Consider the following 18888-nt stretch of genomic DNA (forward strand, 5'->3'; position numbering starts at 1 on the left):
TTTATCATTGCAGCAAAAATCTCACACAGTTGCATCATGTTTAGTTCCTGGACAACTTCACTTTCGGTCCGTTCGCTACTGCATTCGGTTTCGATTGTTATCCTTTCCTCTTCCAATTGCATCAGCTTTTCATCTATCAGTTCTTGGTCATGGGATGCCAAAACATCTTCAACATCATTTTCGTCAACTTCCACAAGCCAAACTCACTTTGTCCTTACTTCATTCACCATGATCGAAACACTTAATTATGTCTAGTTTTATGCTACGTGTAATACACTTATGAGCTCTTTTAGGCTTTTCCGATACCTTAGAACTCATCTTGCTAACGGCTGCTCACAGGCACGTGTTTAAGCAATGCTGGCGAGAATGCAGTTCTGAATCTGGGGGAGAGCAGCTGTTCGGGGCACGCGCTGCTCTTTCCGTGTGCTGCCTTTTTTTGTAACAGTGAAAACACCGTGTTAGTGAAAACAGGGAACTAATGTAGGTCTTTCGTAACAATGAGGTTTCGTAAAGCGAACGCTTGCATATTGTTGTTTGATTGTTTGTGGTTTTTGTATTTCTATATTTATGCTCTATTCTTGGTTGGTGCAGCTGTAACAAAACTCAATTTCCCTCGGGATCAATAGAGTATGTCTATGTCTATGTCTAAAAGCAGGGGACACCTGTATATTGCACTGGGCAGCTGCCATGAAAAAACTAATTTTATAACACACATGAGTGATCATCAAACTGATTCTGATATAGGTCTCTATTGTGGATTGTTACGTACCCCGTAACCGGGTTGCCAAACCAGCAGAAATGGATCACTCAGTTGGAGTCTGGAGTACTAGAACTAAGAAAGTTTTATTAAAGAAACAAGCAACACAGTAATCGAAATGATAATAAATGCAACAATTCAACAATGATAACCACACATGTGCACAGAATTAAGATAACAGTATCAATCAAGCTCTATCGTTGTCTAGGGGTAAATGACCAATTTCAAAATGACTCAAAGTTCAGTCCAGTTAGTAGTTCAGTTCGCAGTAATCGTTGCCATGGCGATGGACAAGGTGGGGGAAGAGAGACATAGAATAGGAACAACTGATCATTCAGAACGGCTTCACTCACAGACCAGCGAGATGGCTCACAAACAGCATTTGGGCGGGTCCTTGGTGATGTCACCTGAGGTCACCGACTGTGACCCCTCCTCCAGATGCGGTCGATCCTCTGCAGTGAACCCGGCACCCAGGCAAGGGCGGACACACACCGGGTTCCCGCTGATCGTACCTTTCCACCCTTGTCGTTGTCTGATGCTTCTCACCCACTCGTGAGAGGCGCACCGCTTCCAGGGTCTCGTTACCTCGGGTGGCGTGTGTGTGTCCTGCCTTAGCGAACCTGTCCCTTTTTATCCCCCTGCTGGGGTATCGCCTGTCCATCACTTCAAACAGTTCAGGGTTCAAAGGGGGGGAGCCGCTCCAGACAGCTCTCTCTCCCACATCCCTTCATTACACATCTCCAGACGCTGCTCCATTGTTCCTTATCTCTCCTTCCCCTGAGGGCAGGTGGCAGACCAACTGCTGATGCCACTGATGCTAGCCCAGGCCAGCAAACATCTTAATTTTATGTGTATTCTCGTAACAGGATTGAGAGTGAGAAGGGACAGGGACAGGAGAATCATGGTTTGCAAAAGGAGTAGGGGGAAGGGAGGGAATGAGAAGTACCGCAGAGACATTCTGTAATGATCAATAAGCCTATTGTTTGAAATCAGATGATGTTGCATGGTATCTCAGGGCTGGGTGTGTCTACACACATGCCACACCCTGCCCTTAGCATTCTTTCTCTGCCACGTGACCCACACCCCTCCCACAGTGCTCCACCCTTGCCATTCTCAACACCCTTTGCTCCCGCCAGATTTATAAACTCGTTCTCCGCTCCACATCCCTTCCTAGATAAGGAGCCGAAAACTGTTCACAATTCTCCAAGTAAGGCCTCCCAGTGCTTTATAAAGGTTCAACATGACATCCTTGCTTTTATATTCTAGTCCACTTGAAGTGAATACGAACATCACATTTGCCTTCCACACCACTGACTCAACCTGCCAAATTAATCTTTAGAGAATTCTGCACAAGGACTCCCAAGTCCCTTTGCATCTCAGATTTTTTAAATTTTAATTTGCAGATTGAGTCTTAGAAAATAATCTACCTTTTATTTCTTCTATCAAAGTGCATGACCATACACTTCCCAACACTGTACTCCATTTGCCACTTTGCCCATTCTCCTAACCTGTCTAAGCCTCCTCTACTTCCTCAAAACTACCTGCCCCTACACCTATGTCTGTATCGTCCACAAACTTTGCCACAATGCCATCAATTCTGTCATCCAAGTTAGTGACATGTAAGGGAAAAAGAAGTGGTCCTAACACAGACCCCTGTGGAACACCACTAGTCAACGGCAGCCAACCATAAAAGGCTCCCTTTATTCCAACTCTTTGTCTCCTGCTAATCAGCCACTGCTTTATTCATTTATCCATGCTAGTATCTTTCCTGTAATACCATGGGTTCTTATCTTGTCAAACAGCCTCAGGCGTGGCACCTTGTCGAAGACCTTTTGAAAATCCAAGTACACATCCACCAATTCTCCTTTGTCTATCCTGCTGGTTATTTCTTCAAAGAATTCCAATAGATTTGTCAGGCAAGATTTTCCCTTGAGAAAACCATGCTGATTATGGCCTATTTTATCATGTGCCTTCACCTCCCCCTAGGCTCCAACATCTTCCCAACCAGTGAGGTCAGATTAACTGGCCTATAATTTCCCTTCTTCTACTTCTCTTCCTTCATGAAGAGTGGAGTGACATGTGCAATTTTCCATGTCTCCAGACCCATGACAGAATCAACTGATTCTTGAAAGATCATTACTAATGCTTCCACAATCTGTTCAGCCACCTCTTTCAGAACCCTGTGGTGAACACCATCTGGTCCAGGTGTCTTTTCTACCTTCAGGCCTTTCAACTTCCCAAGAACCTTCTCCCCAGTAATTACAACTTCACACACTTCTGATCCCTGACACTCTGGAGCTTCCACTATGCTGCTAGTGTCTTCCACAATGAAGATGGATGAAAAATACTTATTTAGTTCCTCCACAATTTCCTTGTCCCCCATTACTACCTCACCAGCACCATTTTCCAGTTGTCCAATATCCACTCTTGCCGCTCTTTTACACTTTACGTATTGGAAGAAACTTCTGGTATCCTCCTTAGTATTACTGGCCAGCTTACCTTCGTATTCCACCTTTTCCATCTTAATGACTTTTTTTAGTTGCCTTCTGTTGGCATTTAAAAGCTTCCCAGTCCTCTAATTTCCCACTATTTTGTTTCGCTCTATTATATGCTCTCTTTTGGCCTTCAGCTGTCGTTTACTTCTCTCGTTAGCCACAGTTGTGTCACCTTGTCTTTAGAATACTTCTCTTTGTGATGTATATATATTGTGCCTTACGAGTTGCTTCCAGAAATTTCAGCCATTACTGCTCTGTCATCATCCCTGCCAGTGTTCTTTTCCAATCAATTCTGGCCAGATCCTCTCTCATGCCTTTGTAATTCCCTTTACTCTACTGTAATACTGATATAGCTGACTTTAACTTCTCCTTCTCAAATTGCAGGGTGAATTCTATCATATTATAATCACCTCTCTCCCATAAAGTTTCCTTTACCTTAAGCTCTCTAATCAATTCCAGTTAATTGCATAACACCTAATCTAGAATAGATGATGCCCTGATGGCCTCAACTACAAGCTGCTCTAAAAAGCTATCTCATAGGCATTCTAGAAATAACCCCACTTGAGATCCAGGGCCAACCTGATTTTCCCAATCTACACGAATATTGAAACCCCACATGACTATTGTAACACTGCCCTTTGGCATGCATTTTCTATCTCCCATTGTAATTTGTAGACGACATCCTTACTACCGTTCGGAGGTCTGTCTATAACTCCCATCAGGGTCTTCTTACCCTTATGGTTCCTTAGCTCTACCCACAACAATTCAACACCTTCTGACACTATGTCAACTTTTTCTAATGATTTGATTTCATTTTTAAACCAATAGAGCCGCGCCACCCACTCTGCCTGCCTGCCTGTCATTTCAATATAATGTGTATCCTTAGATGTTAAGTTCCCAGCTATAATCTTGCTTCAGCCATCATTCAGTGATGCCCCCACAACATCATACATGCTAATCTGTAACTGCGCTACAAGTTCATTTACATTATTCCATACACTGGGCACATTCAAATATAACACCTTCAGGCTTGTATTCACCCCTTTTGATTTTGTCCAATGTTTACATTGCAACTTATCCAGCTGACTGCAATTTTGCCCTATGATGATAAGAAATAGGAGCAGGAGTAGGCCATCTGGCTCATCGAGCCTGCTCCGCCATTCAAAAAGATCATGGCTGACCTGGCCATGGGCTCATCTCCACCTATCTGCCTTTTCTCCATAATCCATAATTATATCCAACCTTGTCTTAAATATATTTACTGAGGTTTACTGAGGGAGCCTCCATTGCTTCATTGGGCAAAGAATTCCACAGGTTCACCACTCTGTGGGAAAAACAATTCCTCTTCATCTCCGTCCTAAATCTACTCCCCTGAATCTTGAGGCTATGTCCCCTCTCCTTGCTAGCTATAAACCAACTACTTCATCCTTGGCACTTTCACTCCAGTTCCCATCCCCCTGCCAAATTAGTTTAAACCCTCCCGAACCACCCTAGCAAACCTACCCGTAAGGATATTGGTTCCTCTCGGGTTCAGGTGCAATCCGTCCCTTTTGTACAGGTCATACCATCCCCAGAAGAGATCCCAATGATCTATAATTCTGAACCTGTACCCCCTGCACCAGCTCCTCAGCCATGCATTCACCTACCAAATCATCCTATTCTTACCCTCATTGGTGCATGGCATGGGCAGCAATCCAGAGATTACTATCATGGAGGTCCTGTTTTTCAGCTTTCTATATAGCTCCCTAAAATCTCTTTTCAGGATTTCCTCACCTTTCCTGCCTATGTCACTGGTACCAGTATGTACCAAGACTTCTGGATGCTCCCCCTCCCCCAGCAGAATGCTATGGACCCAATCCAAGACATCCATAACCATTGCACTTGGAAGGCAACATACTATCCTAGCGTCTCTATCTCGCCGACAGAATCTTGTCTCTGATCCTCTGACTATGGAATCTCCTATCATCACTGCATTCCTCTTCTCACTACAAATTTTGAATATAAATCATAATCTTTTGTTTTGACTTTCAGGCCTTTGCATTAATTGATAACTTGAAGCTTTAGGTTTTAATTGCAGTTGGAGACTGGTTTCCAGATGCTTCCCAAGGATGGAATCTAATACAGTGCCTATAAAAAAAAAGTATTCACTCCCCCCCCCCAGAAGTTTTCATGTTTTATTGTTTTACAACAATGAAACACAGTGAATTTAATTTGACATTTTTTCACACTGATCAACTGAGAAAAAGACCCTTTCGAGTCAAAGTTAAAACAGATCTCTACAAAGTGATCTAAATTAAATATAAATATAAAATTTTAAATAAATGATTGCGTAAGTATTGACCTCTTTCAAGTCAGTGTTTAGTAGTTGCACCTTTGGCAGCAAATACAGTCTTGAGTCTGTGTGGATAAGTCACCATCAGCTTTGCACATCTGGACACTGCAATTTTTCCCCACTCTTCATTCTTCTTTACAAAACTGCTCGAGCTCTGTCAGATTGCATGGGGATTGTGAGTGAACAGCCCTTTACAAATCCAGCTACAAACTTGGCCACTCCACAACTTTAATTTTGTTGTTTTTTGAGCCATTCCCATGTATCTTTGGCTTTATGTTTGTGGTAATTGTCTTGCTAGAAAACAAATCATCTCCCACACTGCAGTTCTGTTGCAGACTGCATCAGGTTTTCCTCCAGGATTTCCCTGTATTTTGCTACATTCATTTTACCCTCCACCTTCACAAGTCTTCCAGGGCCTGCTGCAGTAAAGCACCCCAACAGCATGATGCAGCCACCACCACGCTTCACAGTAGGGATGGTATGTTATTGATGATGTGCGTTGTTTGGCTTTGCCAAATATAGCATTTAGACTGATGGCCAAAAAGTTCAACTCGGGTTTAATCAGACCTTCCAACCTTCTTCCAGCTGACTTCAAAGTCTCCAACATGCCTTCTGGCAAACTCCATCCAAGATTTCATGCGAGTTTTTTCAACAGTGACTTTCTCTTTGCCACTCTCCCATAAAGCTGCGACTGGTCAAGCACACAGGCAACAGTTGTTTTTTGTACAGTTTCTCCCATCTCAGCCACTGAAGCTTGTAACTTTTCCAGAGCTGTCATAGGTCTGTTGGTGGCCTCCCTCAATCGTCCCCCTGCATAGTCACTCAGTTTTTGAGGACGGCCTGCTCTATGCAGATTTACAGCTGTCCAATATTCTTCCCATTTCTTGATGATTGACTTAACTGTACTCCAAGGGGTATTCATTGACTTGGAAATTTCCTTGTATCCATCTCCGGACTTGTGCTTTCCAATAACCTTTTCGCAGAGAAAAGGAAGAGGAGCACCAGGGGATGCGATAAAGTTAGGGGGGTAAGTGGAAAGGGGGAATGGTGAAAGAAGGGGGGCATTATCAGAAGTTCAAGAAATCGATGTTCATGTCATCAGGTGGAAGGCTACCCAGACAGAATATAAGGTGTTGCTCCTCCAACCTAAGTGTGGCTTCATCGCGGCAGTAGAGGAGGCCATGGACTGACATGTCGGAATGGAAATGGAAAGTGGAATTAAAATGGGTGGCTAGCAGAAGATCCCGCTTCTTCTGGCAGACAGAGTGTAAGTGTTCACCGAAGCCATCTCCCATCTTTCACTCAGTCTCACCAATACACTGGAGGTCACACTGTGATCACCAGATACAGCTGATGACCCCCAAAAGACTCACAGGTGAAGTGTCGCCTCACCCCAAAGGACTGTTTGGGGCCCTGAATGGAAGTGAGGGAGGAGATGTAGCACTTGTTCCGCTTGCAAGGTTAAGTGCCAGGAGGGAGATCAGTGGAGAAGGATGAACGGACAAGGGAGTTGCAGAGAAAGTGAACCCTGTGGAAAGCAGAAAGTGGGGGGGAGGGGATGGAAAGTTGTGCTTGGTGGTGGGATCCTGCTGCAGATAGCGGAAGATACAGAGAATTATGTGTTGGATACGGAGGCTGGTGGGGTGGTGGGTGAAGACAAGAGAACCCTATCCCTGGTGTGGTGGCGGAAGGAAGGGGTGAGGGCAGTTGAGCGTGAAATGGCAAAGATACAGTTGAGGTGAGCATTGATGGTGGAGGAAGGGAAGCCCCTTTCTTTGAAGGAAGAGAACATCTCCTTAGTTCTCCAATGAAGCACCTCATTCTGAGAGCAGATGCAGCAGAAACAGAGGAATTGAGAGAAAGGGATGGCGTTTTCCTCCCCTCCTTTACCATTCCCATTTCCCTCTCTCACCTTATCACCTCCCTCTGGTGGTCCTCCACCTTTTCTTTCTTCCATGGCCTTCTGTCCTCTCCTACCAGATTCCCCGTTCTCCAGCCCTATATCTTTCACCAATCAACTTCCCAGTTCTTTGCTTCACCCCTCCCCCTGTCAGTTTCACCTATCACCTTCTGTTTCTCCCTCCCTCCCCCACCTTCTAAATCTGACTCATCTTTTTTTCTCCAATCTTGGCGAAGGGTCTGAGCCCGAAACGTCAACTATACTCTTTTCCATAAGTGTTGCCTGGTCTTCTGAGCTCATCCAGCATTTTAGGCCATAAGACCATAAGATATAAAAACTCTGCTCCGCCATTCAATCATGGTTGATCCTTTTATCCCCTCCTCAGCCCCACTTTTGTGTGTGTTGCTGTAGAGATCTGTTTTCACTTTGATGCGAAAGTCTTTTTTTCTGTTGATCAGTGTCATTAAATCTACTGTGATTCAATGTTGTAAAACAATAAAACATGCAAACTTCCAAGGGGGTGAACACTTCTTATAGGCACTGTATAACCCAGCAACTGCTTGCAGCTTGAATGCTAATGTAACTGCATGATGGGATAAAGGTGAGCAATTACTGGAAAAAAAGGTTAAATTTGCAACTGAGCTGCATATCAGTTTACTATTTTGTCTCTTCCAACAAAAATATTCCAGGAAAGCAGAGGCCAAGTTATTAAAACAGGATGAAAGTGCAGGACTCCTCAGGTTACAAATGATGGAATTTATGGAAATTTAACTTTACAAACTCCTCCATATATTTTTCAAATAATTTTTCAAGCTACCAATAACAATAATAGATTTCACGGTATTCATTAGTAACTGGATACAGTACATATTCCATTAGTTTAACTATGGGTAGTGTTCAAGTGATTATTGAGTGAAATGAAATGAGAAATCTGCAGATGCTGGAAATCCAAGCAACACACACAAGTACTGGAGGAGGAACTTAGCAGACCAGGCAGTTAATGGATGCTGTAAATAGTCACAGTCATACTTTATTGATCCCGGGGGAAATTGGTTTTCACTACAGTTGCACTATAAATAATAAATAGTAATAAAACCATAAATAGTTAAATAGTAATATGTAAATTATGCCAGGAAATAAGTCCGGGACCAGCCCATTGGCTCAGGATGTCTGACCCTCCAAGGAAGGAGTTGTAAAGTTTGATGGCCACAGGCAGGAATGACTTCCTATGACGCTCTGTGTTGCGTCTCAGTGGGATGAGTCTCTGGCTGAATGTACTCCTGTGCCCACCCAGTACATTATGTAGTGGATAGGAGACATTGTCCAAGATTGCATGCAACTTGGACAGCATCCTCTTTTCAGACACCACCGTCAGAGAGTCCAGTTCCATCCCCACAACATCACTGGCCTTACGAATGAGTTTGTTGATTCTGTTGGTGTCTGCTACCCTCAGCCTGTTGCCCCAGCACACAACAGCAAACATGATCGCATTGGCCACCACAGACTCGTAGAACATCCTTAGCATCATCCGGCAGATGTTAAAGGACCTCCGTCTCCTCAGGAAATAGAGACGGCTCTGAGCCTTCTTGTAGACAGCCTCAGTGTTCTTTGACCAGTCCAGTTTATTGTCAACTCATATCCCTAGGTATTTGTAATCCTCCACCATGTCCACACTGACCGCCTGGATGGAAACAGGGGTCACCGGTACCTTAGCTCTCCTCAGGTCTATCACCAGCTCCTTAGTCTTTTTCACATTAAGCTGCAGATAATTCTGCTCACACCATGTGACAAAGTTTCCTACCGTAGCCCTGTACTCAGCCTCATCTCCCTCGCTGATGCATCCAACTATGGCAGAGTCATCCAAAAACTTCTGAAAATGACAAGACTCTGTGCAGTAGTTGAAGTCCGAGGTGTAAATGGTGAAGAGAAAGAAAGACAAGACAGTCCCCTGTGGAGCCTCAGTGCTGCTGATCACTCTGTCGGACACACAGTGTTGCAAGCACACGTACTGTGGTCTGCCAGTCAGGTAATCAAGAATCCATGAAACCAGGGAAGCATCCACCTGCATCGTTGTCAGCTTCTCCCCCAGCAGAGCAGGGTGGGTTGTGTTGAAACAATCGAAGTTTTCAACCAGTAGCCAACCAGTCTACTAACTGACGCACCGTTGGGTGTTGAAGGAAATCAAAGCACCTGAAGGAAACCACGTGTTTGTGAGGTGCAGGGAGTACTTGCAAATTCCACACAGACTGCACCTAAAGAAAGGATCACATCCAGGTTACAGGAGCTGTGCAAGACCAACTCCAACTACTATACCACAGTGCAGCCCGATTAGATTAGATTAGATTATGAGGACACTCAGTCCTCGTTTATTGTCATTTAGAAATGCATGCATGCATTAACAAATGATACAATGCTCCTCCAGAGTGATATGACAAAAAAAAGCACAAACCAAAGACTAACACTGACAAGACCACATAGTTATAACATAGAGTTACAGCAGTGCAAAGCAATACCATAATTTGATAAAGAACATACCATGGGAACAGTAAAAAAAAGTCTCAAAGTTCCGATCGACTCCCGATAGTCCCCGATAGCAGGTGGCAGAAGGGAGAAACTCTCTCTGCCATAAACCTCCGGGCATCGACAACTGTCGATGCATTGGAAGCACCCAACGGCAGCCGACTCTGAGTCCGTCCGAAAACTTCGAGCCTCCGACCAGCCTTTCGACACTGAGCACCGAGCACCACCTCTGCCGAGCGCTTCAACCCTGTCCCGGCCGCCGAGCAATAAGCAAAGCCGAGGATTCGGGGCCTTCCCCTCCGGAGATTCAGGATCACACAGTAACAGCGGCAGTGAAAAGGGCATTTCAGAAGTTTCTCCAGTGTTCCTCCGTTCTCTCACGACTGCCTCCATCAAATCAGAATTGTGCACGGCCCCCTACTTGACAGATTACAGATATAATTCACCTGAGCGGCCGCGTAAGCTGCATCACGCCGCCATCTTCTCCTCCTCCTAAAATTCCCTTATTAAAAGAAGTGATCAGAACTTGGCTTGCTAGGTCAACAGTCCAAAATGCTGAATTATTTTTAAGTAACGTAATCACGCTAACAAACCCTGAAAAATTCTTTATAAACAACTTTTTTTCTTTCCCTTTTCCCCTCCCGAGAATTTTTAACTTCAATTGGGGAAGTGCTACCAGAGACGCAAAATACTGCAGTGTCGGAATAAGAAGCAACTCAGTCTGCTGGAGGAACTCAGCATGTTTTACAGCATTTGCAGAGTGGAAAATGAATTCATGATCAAACAACAGGAATTCTGCAGATGCTGGAAATTCAAGCAACACACATCAAAGTTGCTGGTGAACGCAGCAGGCCAAGCAACACCAGCAACTTTGAAATGAATTCATGATGCAAGTTTTCAAACTGAAACATCAATAATTTTCCTCTGATATCACACATCCTCCAAGAATGTTGTTCAACTGCTGAGTTCCCCCAGCAGATAGCTTGAGATGGTATTAAGTTGGATTTGCCAGCAACACTAGTTTTGCTAAGTTTTATATTGCAATAAATGCCCTACCTCCGAAAAATGTTTACCCGTGTGAAATTGATGCAGGATGCTAATCTTCCTCTAAAAGTAAGAGAGTCTAGACAAGGCAAATCAAGAATCTCCATAACTACTACTTCCTGAAAGAATTTATAAATGAGGTGGTCAACTAGTGTCCCCTGGTGACTTGGAGGAACTGTAGTTAAAGTCTTTCAGTAAGAACTCAACTCCCATTGGTGTCTATCAAGCCCTCAAGATCCAGCTATCTGCAATTTCAAAAAAATCACTTTTTAAAGCACCAATGGCTTGTAAAATTTTTGAATTTCCATAAATACTCCAAGCTATGCAACAGGGGTTCCCAACCTTTGTTATGCCATGGACCAATGCCATTAGGCAAGGGGTCCATGCACCCCAGGTTGGGAACCCCTGCTTTGGAGGGTCTCGATACAGAACACTGACCATCTCTTTGCCTTCAGCAGCTTTTGTTTTGTCCTAGATTTTACTCTTGTTCAAGACAAACATACATGCAAGAACTAGACAGATTCTCAGATAAAGCTGTGGCTGAGTGATTTTGAGAATGGACAAGGAGGAATTATGCCTATCTTCCTGACTGGGGTGAGTGTAAACTTCTTGCCTTAAGATTAATCTGAATAGCTAGTTTTCTGAACAAAAATATTCAACATTTACGTGCTTTTTCTGAATGATATGGAGTTTTGCCTTATTAGTTGAATGGCTAGATTTCAGGGGCAGATAACTGGCAAGATTTTTTCTGTCTTTTACTTAGTTAATATAATTTTGTACGATGGCCATGCCTATGGCAGGCACTTTGGCCCACTGAGTGCTGACTGTGACCTCACAAGTCCTTTACTGGTAGAATATAATTTTGGCAAACCATAAATTTTAAAACATTCAACAACCAAAGTTTTTAAAAAAATTTAAAGACCACAGGTTTATATGTCACCAATAAAGTATACATGAGTTTTTCCTAATGTTCCTATTCAACTTTATTGATAAATTACAGCTAAAAAAGTTTTCTTAACTGCTGATTGCCTAAGAAATACAAAAAAAAACTATTTGGCTGACAGATTTTCTTTTCATATATAAAATGCAAGATTTCCAATTATAGCAGTCACTATTTGCAGTAACTAAATCTTTTCTTAAGTGTAAACTGGTTTCAGCAGAAGTGACATTTTCTCATAATCCCATAAGCAACTGTTCAAAGAAAATACTGAACCTTCTCAATTTACAAAATTATGCATTGATATTTCTCCGAGTACTAAACTGTAGTCTCCAATTGGGTGAAAATAAATTAGACTTCTTAGCCAATTACCTCCCTCCTACAGAGACTAAACAGTGAAGTTTTTACATTCTCACATCTACAAAACAGCGAGAGCTTATATCCAGAACAATCATTTTTTTCAAAGAAATAAACTATCAATTGACTACAAGGTGCTGTTACAGCAATCTTTTCAGAACTAGCTGTACTACTTAACAAAAGATTTCTTCCCACAATTAAGATATGGGTTATAAGTCTATATTCTGAAACAATTTAGATCAGTTTGTTATATTCTAAATGTTATATTCTATCATGAATTTAGAATATAACATTTTCAAAATGTATCAAAAATATCTCCTGAACACCACAGAAAGGAACAAAATTTAGACACAATTTACCTTATAGTAATTATTGCTTCAAGCTTTTCCAACATTCCAGCACATTATACATTAATCTGCAGCACTATACAATCCATTCTACTTGGGACAGTTCAATTTCTGCTCAGTAATGTTGACTGACTAAACCCCACTTTATAATGATCATATAGCTGCTACAATGAGAAACCTTATAAAGTTTTCTGAAATATTCCACTAAAGTCAACTTTGTTTTGGTTATGTTCAATGTAAGGGAACCTAACATCATACTAGACCTCGACCAATTTGAAATATCCAGAACAATCACTTTACGAGTGAAGATGGCATTGCTAACAAATCTGTAAAGGTCTTTCTGCTTTTACCCCAACACAGCTCAATAATGTCACGAATATGGAGGATTTATTCAACTACACTTACTGCTGTATCAATAACATTTCCCTTTTTCACACATCAAAATATCCTCTAGCTTCCAAATAAAGAGAACATTCGTGTTTAATTAACGTCAGCTGTATCCACTGGCCTAGACCCATGATCAGCTGGACTGAGACTGCCAAACTCATTTCACATCGAACTCAAACCCTGCTGACCCAGGAGACTGTGCGCTCATTAGTCTGGCCTGCCTTTGAAATGAGTACAGGGTGAAATCTTCCTGTCTCAATTACTGCATAAACTAACTCCGGGAAACAATTGCTTTGTTCAATATATAATCACCAGTATTTTAATACCACTGTACATCCACTCATAACAGGACTCTCCACATGGGGACTCTGAGAAGATTATTACCAATTGCAAATAACACGATAAAATCCATGCACTTTAGACTTTCTCCAGCACAACAAAAAAAAAGTGTATAATAACCATTAGTACTTGCAATTGCTCATGCATCCAGTAAATACAAATGGCTATAATACACAAGAGGTTCATCAAGGGATAGAGAAAGCAGAACAGTGAATCAAGGGAATTGTTTATTGTAATCTCCCGGGTTTACTATCAACCAGTTCACGATTTTGTTTATCTTCAATTGCAAGGAACTTACTTAGAAAGCAACACAGCTTGGAAAATTGACAAAACCCAACCAGTGACTACTTTTGATACTTTCTCTCCAACAGCTTGATGCTGCTTTTAAATATGACCATCTGCAATATTTGTAGAAAGACCAAAAACTCTCTGGTCCTAGACTCACCCACTACAGGTGTCCCCCACTTTTCGAACATTAGCTTTACGAAACCTCACTGTTACGAAAGACCTACATTAGTTACCTGTTTTTGCTAGCAGAAGGTGTTTTCACTGTTAAGAAGAAAGGCAGCACGCAGGGAAAAGCAGCATGCGCCCCGAGCAGCTGCTCTCCCCCGGATTCGGAACTGCATTCTCGCCAGCATTGCTTAAACACATGCCTGTGAGCAGCCGTTTGCAAGATGAGTTCTAAGGTATCGGAAAAGCCTAAAAGAGCTCGTAAGGGTGTTACATTTACCATAAAACTAGACATAATTAAGCGTTTTGATCATGGTGAACGAAGCAAGGACAAAGTGAGTTTGGCTTTTGGAAGTTGACGAAGATGATATTGAAGAGGTTTTGGCATCCCATGACCAAGAACTGATAGATGAAGAGCTGATGCAATTGGAAGAGGAAAGGATAACAATCGAAACCAAATTCAGTAGCGAAAGAGAAGTCGTCCAGGAACTGAACGTGAAACAACTATGTGAAAGTTTCGCTGCAATGATAAAAGTATGACTTTAATTTTGAAAGGGTACGTAGGTTTAGGGCATATTTGCAAGATGGTTTGAGTGCTTACAAAGAACTGTATGATAGAAATATGCGCGAAGCTCAGCAGTCAAGCAAGCCTTCCACATCAGCCACAGCAGACAACGAACCTCGACCTTTTACATCGAGGCGGGCAGGCATAGAAGATGACCTGCCTGCCCTAATGGAAACAGATGACAATGAGATGACACCTCCGTGTCCCATCACCCCAACCCCCAGGCCGCAGACAGATAACGATTCGCGGGGAATGCAGCGGTAGCCAGGAGGCACACAGCACATCTTTAAGAAAAAAGCCGAAATAAACATGCTAATTAATTAAGTGCCACCTGACACGTAAATGTCGGCCCAGATCAGAGGTGATTGCCGATTGCGTCGCCTCTGATCTGGGCCCCCAATTATGGGCTGTGTGCCTCCCGGCTACCGCTGTACCCCTGCATGCTCCACGGATCGGTATCGGTCAGCGGCCCGGAGGGTGGGGGCCACTGCACCACCCAAACTCCAACACCATCATCAGTGTGCTCTGCGCTGTCTTCCCGATTCCCGTGATACTACACTGTACATACATTATTTCTACTTTATATAGGCTGTGTATTTTTATGTGTTATTTGGTATGATTTAGCAGTTTCATAGCTTAAAGGTTACTGGAGAGAGTGTTCTTGCCAACAGCGCTTGTGTGAGATTTTCTGCTGAAAGCGCTTGCATGAGATTTTCGCTCCGAAGAACAGGGCCAGCAATGATTGTGGAAAGGTATTTCTACTTCATATAGGCTGTGTATTTATCATATCATTCCTGCTTTTCCTATATGTTACTGTCGTTTTAGAGTTTATGTGTTATTTGGCATGATTTGGTAGGTTATTTCTGGGTCTGCGAACGCTCACAAAATTTTCCCATATAAATAAATGGTAATTGCTTCTTCGCTTTACGACACTCCGGCTTACGAACTGTTTCATAGGAACGCTCTAGCTTCGGATGGCAGGGAAAACCTGTATAGGAAATATGCCCTCCGCACCCACTCTAATTTGGCATTTCAATATTTGATGTGTTTTTATATGAAATTTCCCCCTCATTCTTCTACCTGCGAGTACAGGCCAAGACCCATCAAACAAACCTCATACATTAACCTTTTCATTCCCAGGATCATTCTCATGAATCTCCTCTGGACCCTCTCTGATGTCAGCACATCTTTTCTTAAATAAGAGGCCCAAAGCTGATCACAATACTCTGTGCAGTCTGACCAATGCCTGATAAGACCTCAACATTACACCCTTGCTTTTATATTCTAGTCCTCTCAAAACAAATGCTAACATTATATTTACCTTCCTTACAACTAACTCAACCTGCAAGTTAACCTTTAGGGAATCCTGCACTAGGACTCCTAAGTCCTTTAGCATCACTGATTTTTGAATTTTCTCCACATTTAGAAAATAGACAATGCCTTTATTCCTTTTCCCAAAGTGAATGACCATACAGTTCCCTGCACGATATTGCATCTGCCACTCTGTCCATTCCCCCAATCTGTCCAAGTCCTTCTACAGACTCCCTGGTTCGTCAGCAATACCTGACTCTCTACTTACCATCATCTCAGCTGCAAACCTGGTGACAATGCAATCAATTCCATCATCCAAATCACTGGCATATAACATGAAATGCAGTCCAAATACCGACCCCTGCTGAACATCACTTTTTGGCAGCCAACCAGAACAGACCCCTTTACTCCAACGCTGCCTCCTGTCAGTCAACCAATGTTCGACCACGCTAATATCTTTCCTATAATATTCTTATTTTGATAAGCAGCCTCACGTGCACCACCTTGTCGAAGGCCTTCCGAAAATCCATGTAAACAACATCCACTGACTCTCCTTTGTCTATCCTGCTTCTTATTTCCTCAAAGAAACCATGCTGACTTTGGCCTTCTTGATCATATGCCTCCAAGTAGCCTGAAACCTCATCCTAAATAATGGATTCCAACATCTTCCCAACCATTGAAGTCAAGCTAATACTTGCCTATAACAGTAATTTCCTTTCTTCTGCTTCCATCCCTACTTCAAAGTGGAGTGACGTTTGAAATTCTTCTGTCCTCCAGAACCATTCCAGAATCTAGTGATTCTTGAAAAATCATTATAAATAACACCACAATCTTTTCAGCAACCTCTTTCAAAACTCTGGGTTGTAGCCCATCTGTTTCAGATGACTTACCTATCTTCAGACTTTTCATCTTCCCAAGCACCTTCTCCTTAGTAATACCATCTACACTTACCTCTGCCCCCTTACACTCTTGAATTTTTGGCATATTGCTTGTGCCTTTCAGTCAAAACTGATGCAAAAATACTTATTACGTTCATCTGCCATTTCTTTGTCCCTCAATACTACCTCTTCAGCAGCATTTTCCAGTGGTCCAATATCCACTCTCACCTCACTTTTACTTTTGATACATCTGGAAAAAAACCTAGTTTACCTTCATATTTCATCTTTTTTCTCCTTATAGATATTTTAGCTGCCTTCTGTTTGTTTTTAAAAGTTTCCCAATCTTCTAACTTCCCACTAATTTTCGCTATATTATATGCCCTCCCTTTTGATTTTATGCTTTCTTTCACTTCCCTTGTCAGCCGCAGTTGACTCATCCTTTCTCAAGAATATTTCTTCAACTTTAGTATGTTTCTATCCTGCAACTTCTGAAATGCACCCAGAAACTCTAGGTATTTCTAGTGTTCCCTGCTAGTATTCCCTTCCAATCAACTTTGACAAGCTCCTCTCTCGTGCCTTCACTTTACTCCACTGTAATGGTGACGCATCTGACTTTAGCCTCTCCCTTTCTCGCTGCAGGGTTGATCATATTATGATCACTGCCTCCGAAGGATTCCTTTAGTTTAGGCTCCCTCATAAAATCTAGGGACACAACACCCAATCCAAAATTGCCTTTCCCTTCACAGGCTCAAACACAAGCTGCTCTAAAAAGCCATCTGGTCGACATTCTACAAATTCCAACTCTTGGGATCCAGCACCAATCTGATTTTCCCAATCTACCTGCACAATTGAAATCCCTCATCACTATTGTAACCTTGCTCTTTTTACATGTAATTTCTATCTTCCATTGTAATTTGTAGCCTACATCCTGGCTACTGTTCAGAGGCCTGTCAGGGTCTTATTATTCCTGCAGTTTCGTAACTCTACCCAATTCTACACCTTCCAAAACTATGTAACTTCTTTCTATAGATTTGATTTCATTTTTCAAAAAGGTTTTTTATTTCTCTAAAAGAGTCCAGTTTGGTTTGCTATAATCATTCCCTATAGTATTGTTCAAAATTGTTTACAATGTATTTTTACACCCTTCTAACTCAAAACGAAATTAAGAGATATGGAAAAACAGCAGGAATAAAGACACATGGCCAGCTATGATTTAAATGGAAGAACTGACTTAATGTCGTCACATTATTTATGTTTTAAATGCCCCATGTAGAATGTTCAAATCATTTTACATCTATTTTAATATCGCAAATGTAGGAAATACGTGTGCAACAAGCTCCCGCAAACAAAATGATCACAGCCTGAAGATATTTTTCAATGTTGGATAGGGGATAAATAATGACCAGGAAATATCTTTCTTCAAAAGAATTCTATGCAAGTGTACTTTTACACACACCTGGGAAAACAAAGCGTCAAAAGGCTGCTGATGTTGCACAGTACTTCTTATGCTAGGCTGGAATTTGGGAGCAAACTCTGGGGTGAGATGTCAAGAACGAGAGAGCCAAGCACTGTGCCACAGCTGACATCGTTTGTTGAGGTTCCCCGGGGAGACAGTGTTAACGAGCTAATTAAGAAATTCGAGGGTAGAGAGGATCGATCAGGGGATCCCATCCGAGTGAGGAGGGTTAGTTATACAGATTCTCGTCCCCGGCCCAAATTCCAGCCAACCCCTCCCCACCACCGCAGCGACGCGTTACTCTGTTCCACTCGCCTGGTGCCAGGCCGGCCCCCCACCTTACCTGGTGCCGCCCACGTTCAGCTGGATGATCTCGCCAGCCGCTGCCGCCGCGAAGTTGCTACAGTTCCCTGCCATTCTTGCCACACACCACTCAGCTGAGCCCAGCCTCGGTCAACGTAGCTGCGGCCCTACATCACGATCTTCCCGCAGGCATCTCACAGAGGACCAGGCCCAGCTGCAGGCGCTCGGCCGCCTCCCCACGCCCGCCCGTTTGCCGGGCGCAGTCACGTCACAGCGCCCCAGCCGCTCGAGCAGACACACTGCACCTCCCTCGCCCGCTCTCTACGTCCACCAGCCTTCGCTTCACTTCCCATTTGAAACTTAAGCAGACGTCTGTATTTTCACAAGCACAAGAAGATGCTCTATATTTCTATATCTGTGTTGCTCTGTATTTTCATGACCATCTTTTTAATCCCAGTCTATATTATTTATATGGGACTTTTTTCTCCTGATTGAAAACATACCAAC

At 42.8% G+C, this 18888-nt stretch overlaps 1 protein-coding gene across 1 annotated transcript in view; it reads right to left on the reverse strand.

Moving 5' to 3' along the window:
• Positions 1-18642, reverse strand: part of kctd3 (potassium channel tetramerization domain containing 3) — a 93272-nt gene extending 74630 nt beyond the window's left edge. Inside the window, exon 1 of the mRNA XM_063055779.1 lies at positions 18422-18642. Coding sequence (XP_062911849.1) covers positions 18422-18495 — 74 coding nt within the window. The 5' untranslated portion in view covers positions 18496-18642. The remainder of the gene's footprint in view (positions 1-18421) is intronic.
• Between the last annotated feature and the right edge of the window lie 246 nt (positions 18643-18888).

The sequence above is a fragment of the Mobula hypostoma genome, chromosome 8 (genome assembly GCF_963921235.1).
Source record: "Mobula hypostoma chromosome 8, sMobHyp1.1, whole genome shotgun sequence".
Classification (NCBI taxonomy): domain Eukaryota; kingdom Metazoa; phylum Chordata; class Chondrichthyes; order Myliobatiformes; family Myliobatidae; genus Mobula; species Mobula hypostoma.